The 11946-nt window shown below is 35.0% G+C and overlaps 1 protein-coding gene across 1 annotated transcript; it reads right to left on the reverse strand.

Moving 5' to 3' along the window:
• Positions 1–3433: 3433 nt before the first annotated feature.
• Positions 3434–6017, reverse strand: LOC104212698 (cytochrome P450 77A2). The gene is made up of 2 exons (XM_009762045.2): positions 5080–6017; positions 3434–4312 (listed from the first exon to the last, which is right to left on the reverse strand). Exons 1-2 carry the CDS (start codon positions 5960–5962, stop codon positions 3654–3656), a joined length of 1542 nt encoding a protein of 513 aa, XP_009760347.1. The 5' UTR covers positions 5963–6017; the 3' UTR covers positions 3434–3653.
• Between the last annotated feature and the right edge of the window lie 5929 nt (positions 6018–11946).

Consider the following 11946-nt stretch of genomic DNA (forward strand, 5'->3'; position numbering starts at 1 on the left):
TGGGATTTCTTTTAATTAAAAAAATAATAAAATAATAAAAAACAAATCTGAAAATTTCTAAAATTTTGCTATAAATAGAAGAGAAAATTTAAGAAGAAGTGTGGAAAAAGAGAGAGGAAAAACTAGATAGAGAGAAGAAAAAAAAGGGGGCGGAGTGAGAAGTATACACCCGATATACATTCTGTATACACTGAATATACAGGGGCAGAATTCATTTTGGAGAGTTTTGAAGTTGAAAAAAAAAATAGTTACTGCTTTATTGCCTCGCTTAAGATCTGAAATAGTCAGAACCTTCCTGCCTTTTACTTCTTCACTATACTTGGAGTCGTTTATAGTCTCCTGGGTTTTCTGCTATTCCTACTGTACTGGTTTGCGATGTTGCTGAATCTGCTGTTGCTGTGTTATTACTGCTGCTGACTTCTCCTTCTTTTGTTCTTGTACTGCTGTTTCCAGGTACACATTTGTACAATCTCGGCTTGAAGCAAAAAATGAAATATTAATCAGGCTTTGTTCCTGTTGAATTCCTCCTGTTTAGATTTGTGGTTGAATATAATTTTTCTTTCTTCGTATAAAGATGTAGTTGAATGATTAATGAATAATGAGGTTGCATATGTATACTTTCTTCATCTAATAATGTTATTTTAAATTACGGAGAATAATTAATCTGTTTTTGATATTATGGTCAATCTCATGTTCTAGTATTATTGAATAACAGAATATAAAATGAAAGCAGTTTTTCTTTGTACAAACTCGATCGCAATTTTCCATTCGCATTAGCCGTAAACTAATAACTAATAAGTTACGTTTTTCAGCATGTAAATAATTAAGAGATTTTCTTTTAGTTTAGAGACGAACTTAATAGAAAATATAGTCATTGTAGGTTTATCCTGTAAAAATAAAAATGAGACGAGCCTCGCCAAATAAAACGTATAGATTGCGGGGCCCTCACAAAATGTATGGTTTAATTAGAATTCGGAAGGACCGTTTAGCGAATTTCACGGTCTTCCCCAAAATAATAACGCGATAGTCTCTTTAGGCGCGTGTTTAATATTTTACTTTCTTAAGCCTGGGTGTGCATTTCATGCGACCCGAATCCAAATCCCAAAACATCAAATAAAACGTGTTCCGGATTGTGGGTGCATTTCATGTAACGCAGTCCAAAGACGTGTTTTAAGCGATGTTCATATTTCTTTTAAAAACAATAATAATAAAGCGGTTAAAAGATAAAATTTGCACATAAGTTCATATTTGTATAAAATCAGACAATCAAGCCGAATATAACAGTTGAGCGACCGTGCTAGAACCACGGAACTCGGGAATGCCTAACACCTTCTCCCGGGTTAACAGAATTCCTTATCCGGATTTCTGGTACACAGACTGTAATATGGAGTCATTCTTTTCCTCGATTCGGGATTAAAATTGGTGACTTGGGACACCCTAAATCTCCCAAGTGGCGACTCTGAAATAAATAAACCAATCCCGTCTCGATTGTCCTTTAATTGGAAAAACTCCCCTGCACCCTTGCGGGCGCGGAAAAAGGAGGTGCGACATCTTCCTAGAACCTCCTTCTTTTAGGAATATGAGTCCTAAAATTCCTCCGGGACTGATAGGAAGGGACGAGTAGCAACATGCAATAAGAATCGAGACCAGCCATCGCTCTAATTACCTTTACGGTGTGGGAAAGGGTAGATATGAATATGATGGCCGGTGCATTAATGCCACGTGTAGCCCCTCTTTTGAGGAGTGTCATACCGGGTATTGCATTGACGTGATCCATATTATAAACAAACCTAGGACCCCCTCCCTCTTATATTCTCAAGTGTATTTAATCTATAACTCTTTTCAAAATTTCGCCTTTCAATAATTGTTTTCAAACTCTTGTGTGTTTAAATTTAAATCCCCTACTATTTGAGCCTGAGCCAATACTTGCCTATCTGTATAAATTCACAAAACTGTCTGGCTGGGAACCACACTAGTGGATCCTGAGGGGTTCCTAACTACTTCTCCTTAGGATAATTTCAAGCCCTTACCCTATCTTTGGTTATCAAACGCAGTTGTAGACGAACCTCAAAATCGTTAGGTGACGACTCTTCAAAAAATGCAAACCCTGTTCCCAAAAGGAATGAGTTGTCCCATACCAAATGTCATAAACCCGACTTCCCGATGTGAAGAAGGAAAGGGGGGGGGGGACCACGACATGGGTCATATACAAAAATTATACAAACTTTATACACTTTTTCGACTACCAGATGTAAATAATTTCTGGCGCGGTCTAAACGTGATATAATTTTGGGTTATTATCACGTTTAGACCGCGCCAGAAATTATTTACATCTGGTAGCCGAAAAAGTGTATAAAATTTGTATAATTTTTGTATATAACATACAGAATGTATAAATACACAAAAAATATACAAATTTTATGCATTTTGTCGGCTATTCATTTTAAAACAGTTATACAATGTCATTTTTCCTATTCTTTTTTGGTTTCTCGGATTTTGATTTATTTGAATTTGTGTCGTTTAAGGTTCATTAAAGGGGGCATCTCTTCTTAATTATCAAGTTTTTTTTTGTTTTTATAGTTGGAATTCGAAACCTTAAATTAAGAATAGACGAATCTTATCGCAATCATTGGTGGTGGTCATCATGAAATTTGTGATGTTGTGATTAAGATGATAGTTTTTGACCACTCATCTCACCCCTTGAGATAAAATATTGTTTTGCAATTTCTGTGAAAAGGTTTTGAAAAGTACTGAAACAAGGAAATAAAAACAAGGAATAGGCTTTGCCGGCTTATTTTGAGGCATAGCAATAACCATTTCGTCCAACCTAAAATGGCACACATTATAATGCCAGTGGTCCTCTAACACTCTTCTTTCTCTTTTCATAAAATTGAATAGGAGTACTTTTTTCTATCTCGACTCTCAATCTTACTTATTTTGATAAATTGAATTTGTTTCAAAATATCAAATGATTTAGTAAAATAAGAGTGATTAAAATTTATATTTATTGTTATTGTTCTAATTAGTGGAGTTAGTAACTCATTGAGACGTTTAAAGAAAGACAAATGATAATTTGTATAAACTCTTATAATTAAAATTATTAAATATCTTTCTAATAAAGGGATGTATAAATAAAAACATTACAAAGACAAATAATATGAACCACCAAAAGTTCTTATTGCAAAGAATTGTACACTTTGGCTTTGTGATTCTAGGACGTGATTATACTAAATATATTTGCTTCTAGAAAGTAGAAAACACTTCTTGTATATTTTCTTTCTTTTTTTTTGGAAGAGGGGCCCTCTTGAATTTACACTTTTTTGGCAGGGTGTATTAAAATTTATTATTTTCTTGATAACGACTAACGAGTAACCAAAAAGAGATAATAAAGAAGAATAAAACAGAAAAATAAAAGAAACAGTACTATGATGACTTCATTAAATGCTTCTCAATTTATTAGTAGTACTATTTTAATACAAAATCCTAAAGCAATAAAAGCTAGTTTCACAAAATTAGACAATAAGATAAAAAGTCATGAAATTCAAATTGAAACACCCCTCCCCCACCCCCCCCAAAAAAAAAAAAAAAGAAGCATTTTCAACAAAAATAAATAAGAAAATATATTAAACTATCTTTAAACTTAAAACCCCCACTTACATTCTAGGCTTAATCTTAGCTCTTAGATTATTTTTCATCACCACAGTAAATTCCAACTTTTCACTAAAATCCACTTTGGTATTTTCCGGGTAAACGGACCATTCGAATTCTTGAACCAATCGGGCCAACATCAAACTCACATGAACCGTAGCCATATTCAAACCGGGGCAAATCCTCCGACCCATACCAAATGGTATCATTTTCACACCGCTCACACCAGTAATATCAGCTTCCTCCTTACCCAAAAAGAACCTATCCGGATCAAACTTCTCAGGTTCGGACCATAACTTCGGGTCATCAGATATTCCAGGTAGGAATATCTCCACATTTGCATCGGTGGGTATATCGTACCCACCTAATTTAGCTGGCTCAATTACGGCATGAGTCAGTGAAAAGTACGTAGGAGGATGTTTACGTAATAATTCTTTTATTACGGCGTTTAAATATGGCATTTTTTCTATGTCCTTCTCGTCAACTTTTTTGTTGTCCTCAACTGTGTTTTTGATTTCTTCGTACAATCTTGATTGTATACTTGGGTTTTCAATAATTCTTGCTATGGCCCATTCTATTGCTGTTGCTGTTGTGTCTGTCCCACCGTTAAGGAACTCTGAACATAATGTGACTAGTTCAGGATTTGTTGGGGCTGAATTTCTCCCTGTTATAAAATAAAATAACAAAAGATATGTGAATATAATTTTTCTTACGGCGATCTTGCACATAAAATGTTTAGAGAAATAAAAACAAATTAATCCATTCAAAATACAACAAAGCTAGGTATGCTGCAAATTTTATTAATTATTGCTATTTCGCATAAAATATTTGTATTTATGAAGTTGAAAGAAAGGAATTCTAAATAGTCATCTTATTCCAGAAAGAGAGTGTCCCCTTAATTTAAAACTTACGTAAATTTCAATTTATATTTAGATTCAAGTTTCAGAATAAAACTGAAAATATCGAGTCTTTTAATATATAAAGCCTTCATATTTATTTTTGCCTTCCTATGTATACGTATATGTGTATATACACGTACACACGCTATTCCTTTGTTTCATTTTACATATATGACATTAATTAAATGATAGAGAGGCAAATCCAGAATTCACAATTTATGAATTCATAATAATAATTGAGTTACAGTCAACTATTATAAATATCTTATGGATTTATTAATATGTACATAAAACCCTACCTGGTACTCCAGATTTGTCACCGACTTAATATGAAATTTAAGAAAGAAAGTACTTTGACACATAACAAAAATATCCTTGAAACTCACATGATTTTAGACATTGACATTTTTATGGATATAAGAGCATGCCATTAAATTTAAAAATAAAAATCTATTCTTTTCTAAACAGATTAAAAAGAAAAAAGTGTTACTCCATATAAAATGGATAGTACAAACTATCTAACAATACGTACCTTCGACTTTGACATCGAAAAGTGTGTCAAGGTACGAGAATGAAGCTGCTGTTTCATCAGATTCTGGGTTGCTGAGAATTTTCCTACGTTTTTCAATGAACGGTACGATGGTCTCAATCTGTTGTTTCCGTACATCCATGGCACGTTTTCTTTGTTTAGAGAAAAATGGACTCAAAATTGGAAGATAATCATCTAATCTTGGATCAAGAACAATCAACACAGTTTTCATCATTTGATCAATTGTCTCAATCGTCTGTTCATCCATTTCTACACCAAAACACATTGCCAAAAGAATGGCAAAAACAGCAAACCTAGCATTTTTTAAAACCCAAACGACGCCGTTATTTGCTTTAGCTTCTACTTGAATTTTTTCGATCATTTTATCCATAGCGGTTTCTCTCACATTCCTAAATTCTTTTAGCTTCGTTGAACTCAGCCCGTTTTGAACCATGTTTTTCCTCAAGGACCGCCAAACAGGCCCGTAAACAGCTGCGTTTACAGTAAACTTGTCGCAGCTGAATACGGTCCTGGTCGGGTTTTCGCGAGGTCTGCTCGCGAAAACCTGACCCTTCTGGACCAGTGCCTCGTGGACCAACTCGGCACTGGAGATAATAATCATGGTTCTTGTACCCATTTTTAGGGTAAAAATAGAACCATATTTTGGACGAAGATCTCTCACGTACTGAAAAAATGGTTTTCGAGAACGTGCTACTTGAAAAAGATTACCTATAATTGGCCATCCAGGTGGTCCAGGAGGTAAATTCAGTTTCTTTGATTTGCTTTTTTTGGAAAACAAGAAGATTAGACTAGAAAGAGCAAAGGCTAAAGCAGTGAAAATGAGATGATAATAAGGAGAAAGTGACGAAGTTGAGAAAGAATCCATTGAAACAAAGGAAATATTAGTGTGGTGTATACTCTCAATATTTTTTTGTGGGTAGGATAACAAAAAATGAGAAAAATATAGGAGTATATAAGAATGAAAAAACAGCTTGAAATTACAGGTGGGGGAATGGAGGAATAATTAAGGCTCCTCAACAGATGAAAACTGTGGGTGTTAAATGCAGGGCATAACTAAAACCAAAGTAGGAAAACAGTAATGGATAGAAACAAGAAATTCTATATTACTATGGATTTAAGTTCTATTTATCGTAAGCTATGTTGCTCAGGCTCTCCAAAAATATATTGTTGTACTCGTATTGAATTTTTTAATAAATACATTATTTTTAGAGGATTATTGATACATACTCGACGATATTTTTAAGGAGTTTGAATAATATATATTGACAATATAATAAATTTTATGCTATTACTATAATTTACATACTATAACAAATTTACAATTTATTTTAGGTTACCGATAAATACTTATCAAATAGATTTAGACATCTACTATTAAAAAAACTAGGAATTAGCGACGGACAAATTCTATAGCTAAATAAAAAAAAATTATCCGTCAGTAATTTTACTTAGCGACAAATTAGCAACAGATAATCAAAAAATTCTATTAGCTACGAGCGATTTAACGGCACATTAACGACAAAATTTATACCTAATTTCAATTTCTTAATAATGGTTGTAACTTTTTAAAATAAATTAATTGTATAAATATTTTTTACACTATTAATATCCAGAGATTTTAAACCGTTATACTTAAGTCCAAAGTAGGAAACGGTAAAGATAGAAACAAGAATGTATATGCTACAGATGGGTGAAGGAGATGGGATGGCAAAACGGTGGAGGATGTACAGATAGTTGGGAGTAAGTATCTTCACAACTACCTCCTAATACTCATTAAATTTGGCCAGGAATATATTAATTAAGATTTGATAAGAAAAAAGAATGGAGTGTTGACCTCAAGAAACATGAATATTTATGTAACATGCATGCATGGCATTTTGTGCATAGTTTTTCAATTTCTTTTTCCCATTCAGCTGCTTATGATAAAGAGGAAGATGAAAATGAACTGTCATAACAACCTAGGTAATGATAAGTATTCTATATACATCATTTTGTTTGGAGAAAATTTGACATTCACATAGAATTATGTAGTACTCCCTCCGTTCACTTTTTGCTTGTCGATTATGATCTACAAGTAGATTTTCATTTTTATTTATTCACTAAATAATTATTTTTTCTGTTTTACCATTAGTATTAGTTACTCATTTCAAATTATTTTTCAAATCCATTAAGACTATACACCAATTAATATGGATATCATGATAAACTATGCACGTTATTTTTACTTCTTAAGCAGTCATGCAAAATCAATAATGGACAAGTAAAAATGAACGGAGAGAGTATTACTTTTATCGTGTGTGCTTCCTGTTAAAATCCTAATAACTAGGGTAAATCTTGTATAATTAATACACTGTTTATTTTCGATATTAAACTCCACTTAACTAACTAATCATGGTCTAACATATACTACAATTTATGAAATACTATCATATATAGGATGTGATGCGAGATAAGATTATGTGTATTAGTAATATATAAATAGGGAGCATCTAAAGACAAAATGCCCTTTAAATTGGGAATCCTTACATAACTATAATCCCTCTATTATCATTTGATCCTTATACCAATTTATCCATCAATATTAATCACCACATAAATTCTTATTAGATGAATAAACAATTTATACATTATAATCCTGGCATAATTGAGGGCGGACGCTCGTTCAACAAAGTGGTATCACATGACAATATTTCGTCAAAATTTTCTACTGAAGATATGCATTAATACTTTGAGAAAACAGATAAGTAGGAAAAATGACATCACTGAATACATATTCTCCTGGAGCATTGGTTATGTTCATGATTTTGCTCTAAGAGGTCAGCCTCAATTAGATGCAAAACCAAACGGCCCTTATTGTTTAATTTACATCCAATGAAAAAGCTAAAGATGTAAGGTTTTATTTATTTTTTTATCCAGAAGGTAAGATAATATATATGCTTTGACGAATCCAGACATAGCAAACTATGTATCACGATAAATACAGTTAAGTTATATACAACATTGGTATAGGAATTGTTTTACATTACTAGGTCACCCAAATGGACATCTACAGGTAAACCATTTAAAAATGTAAAAAAATTGATATTGAAAATAAGACAAGTTACCTGCTATAACAGATAAAGACCTAATATGGGGTAAACACTTCCTTATTTCGACTGTTTATATAACTTAAACTTGAGTAAGTATATATGAACTGAAACATTACCATTTACTTAACGTTACCATTTACAGTATACTGTTATTGTGAATTTACTACCTTAAGTTTAGGCTATTATATTGTACTTTTTCAACTAATTATGGTTGTCATAACTCCCTTCAGGGGAATTAATGGGAGCGGATTATAACAGAACTCTATGATATTAGATATTAGGATGCTAAGTGTTAGACCTCCGCCACTTTAAGCCTGACTTGACAACGAGAGTGTTGTCAGCAAGAGTGTTGCAAGCTAGGTGCACGAGTAGCACCAAGGCAAAAAGGGAAACGGACAAGTGATGGCCAAGGCTTTGACGGAGGCGAGGCAGCTTGGCAAGGGCATGACAATGAGTTGCGGGCTGAGGGTGACGCTTGATCATGGCAAAGACATCAAGGCATGAGGCAGTGATGCCAAGGCAAGGCAAAAACGGAATGGCAAAGGCAGGCTAAAGCGCAACGGAAGGCAGTGCGCGGGACAGACTTGTCATGACATTGGGGCCCGACAAAGGACCATGTTCGTGGGCAATGGCATAAGCAAAATGTGGCTACAATGCAGCTGGATACAATGGCACTAGCGCCTGATTCAAGCCAAGACACGAAAATGGGCACCAAGCTTCAGATTGACTAAGTCAAGGGCGGTTACAGCATATACTGTGCACATGGGCAGCAGTTGAGCTTTGCTAAAAAGGTTGGCAGAAGTGTTAGCACATTTTAAGGCCATGTTTTCCATTATTATTAGCCATGATTTACATGTTCCTATTAGTTGGGGGTTGTTAACTACATTAGGCTAAAATAATGGGCTAAGTGGGACAAGCGTCTAAGCCTAAGGCAACTAATGTGAAAAAAGGGGCTGGTTCATGTATTATAAATGGGTAGCACCCTTTATGTTTATGGCAGGAGTGAAAAACGTGTAAGAGTGAACATTGAATTAAGAAAGAGTCCTAAGTCTGGTTTTCAAGAGTGAAAACGCCTAAGGCTAAGAGTAGTCTTGTAAGGGTCAAGAGTGATCTTCTTATACACGGCATTGTACTTCGAGTTTGAGTTTCTTTGTATGCTCGAGTTAAATACAAAGTTGGAAAAAGAGTTTCTTGTATATTGTGCCTTGTGTTCATCTATATTTTCTGTTCCTTTACCTATTTTTGTTGCCTAAAATCAGTCCTAAACTTACTACGTTGAAAAGCTGCCTAAAATATTCTGAGTCCAAAGATACTGTAATTTTGGCTAAGTATTGGAGGAGGCTGAAGTCAAGTGTGAGACTTGTCTGCCCCGCTAGGCTATTTTCGGCGGACTGAAAACGCGCCTATAACACTAAGGTAGGTGCCCGTCTTTTGATTTTACTCTTATAGCAATTTTGGTTTGTAAGGAAATGGGAAGGAATAATTTAAGATGTGTCACTTTTATATTTTCACTAGTAAATTATTCGTGCTTCGCGCGGTTATAAGAAACAATAGTGAATTCACATAATGGCCTTGTAAATTCAGTGAGATAGGAAAAAAATTCAAATAAAAAAGTTAAACTAAATCTTCTATATATGCATTTAAAATTAATTCTGTAAATTTGATTAAATATTTTCGATAATATCCATGGGTGTAATTTCAATACTTCAAGCACCATACATGTTACAAGTCAAATGAGCAAATCTTGTTGATAAGCATTCCTTAATTAATTGTGGATTGTTCATTTCTTATAAATGAAATCAGTTTCAGGAGAATTTATTATTTTTCGAAAATAATAATATCTTTGTCCAATATATTTAATATATTAATTTATTTTTTAAAATATTTTCCAGTGTTTCTCATATTTTGAAAAATAAAAAAGAAGATATGTCAAATAAAAAACAACAACAACAACAACCCAGTAAAATTTTACTAATGGGGTCTGGGGAGGGTAGTGTGTACCCAGACCTTACCTCTATCCCAGAGGAGTAGAGAGACTGTTTCCGAAAGTCCCTCCACTCAAGAAGACAAAAAGACAAAAGGAGACAATATCAGTACCACCACAGAAATTAGAGGAAAAATAGAAACAACATAAAATCCAGAATATGTCAAATAAAAAAGAAAAAAGAAAAAAAAAGAAAAGAAAATACAAAACAAATAAATCTGCACCTTTGTCATTTCTCTTTTTTTCACCTTATTTTTAAGCAAAAGCCATTTACGGAAGGAGATGATGTTTTGGTGTAATAAAACCATCTTGCAGGTGACAAATTAATTGTTAATATCTAATCTTTATTTATATGAATATATACATATTACATCAAGAACCAATACATAGACGTTTTATTACACCATATAATACTCCTTTTCATAAACTTCTAAGTGAAGAAGGGGATCAGGATATTATACTTGGGGAATCGAGGAATGCCGACAGTCACCATGAAGTTAGTAATTGTAGGGACATTGAGATCGATGAAGTCATGGAGGCAATACGTAAGATGAGAAGGGGTAGAGCTACCGGGTCAGACGAAATTCCGGTTGAACTGTGGAGGTGTGTGGGTAGAGCAGGCTTGGGATGGCTTACTGCATTGTTTAGTGTTATATTCAAGACTAATAGAATGCCTGAAGAGTGGAGGTGGAGTACAATGGTCCCGTTGTATAAAAACAAAGGTGATGTCCAGAGCTGTAACAACTATAGGGGCATCAAATTACTAAGTCATACCATGAAAGTTTGGGAGAGAGTGGTAGAAATGAGAGTGCGGAGGACGGTGTCTATTTCAGACAACCAGTTCGGGTTCATGCCGGGACGATCTACCACAGAAGCTATCCACCTTATTAGGAGGATGGTGGAACAGTACAGAGATAAGAAGAAGGATCTCCACATGGTGTTTATTGATCTGGAGAAAGCGTACGATAAGGTTCCTAGGAAGGTCTTATGGAGCTGCTTAGAGGATAAAGGGGTCCCGAGTAACTATATTAGGGTGATTAAAGACATGTATGATGGAGCTAAGACTCGGGTTAGGACAGTAGGAGGCGACTCTGAACACTTTCCAGTTAGTACGGGGTTGCACCAAGGGTCTGCGCTCAGCCCATTCCTATTTGCCCTGGTGATGGATGCACTGACTCATCATATTCAAGGGGAGGTTCCATGGTGCATTGCTATTTGCTGATGACATTATTCTAATTGACGAGACAAGAGGCGGCGTCAACGAGAGGCTAGAGATTTGGAGACATGCTCTTGAGTCTAAAGGTTTCAAGTTGAGTAGGACGAAGACGGAATACCTCGAGTGCAAATTTGGAGTTGAGCCGACGGAAGCGGGAGTTGAAGTGAGGCTTGACTCTCAAGTCATTCCCAAGAAAGGTAGTTTCAAGTACCTTGGATCGGTTATTCAGGGGATCGGGGAGATTGACGAGGATGTCACATACCGTATAGGGGTGGGGTGGATGAAGTGGAGGTTAGCGTCGGGAGTCTTGTGTGACAAGAAAGTGCCACCGTTACTAAAAGGAAAGTTTTATAGAGCAGTGGTTAGGCCTGCCATGTTGTATGGAACTGAATGTTGGCCGGTAAAGAACTCACACACCCAGAAGATGAAAGTAGCAGAGATGAGGATGTTGAGGTGGATGTGCGGGCATACAAGGATGGATAAGATTAGGAATGAAGATATTCGAGAGAAGGTGGGTGTGGCCCCCATGGAGGACAAGATGCGGGAAGTGAGACTCAGAT

The sequence above is a fragment of the Nicotiana sylvestris genome, chromosome 5 (genome assembly GCF_000393655.2).
Source record: "Nicotiana sylvestris chromosome 5, ASM39365v2, whole genome shotgun sequence".
In the NCBI taxonomy this organism is placed as follows: domain Eukaryota; kingdom Viridiplantae; phylum Streptophyta; class Magnoliopsida; order Solanales; family Solanaceae; genus Nicotiana; species Nicotiana sylvestris.

Excerpts from the sequence above, each read along its gene's own strand:
- LOC104212698 (XM_009762045.2), bottom strand. The coding sequence starts at position 5,962 with ATGGATTCTTTCTCAACTTCGTCACTTTCTCCTTATTATCATCTCATT. Across the intron at positions 4,313-5,079 it reads TTTCGATGTCAAAGTCGAAG|GGAGAAATTCAGCCCCAACA; the intron begins GTACGTATTGTT and ends ATTTTATAACAG.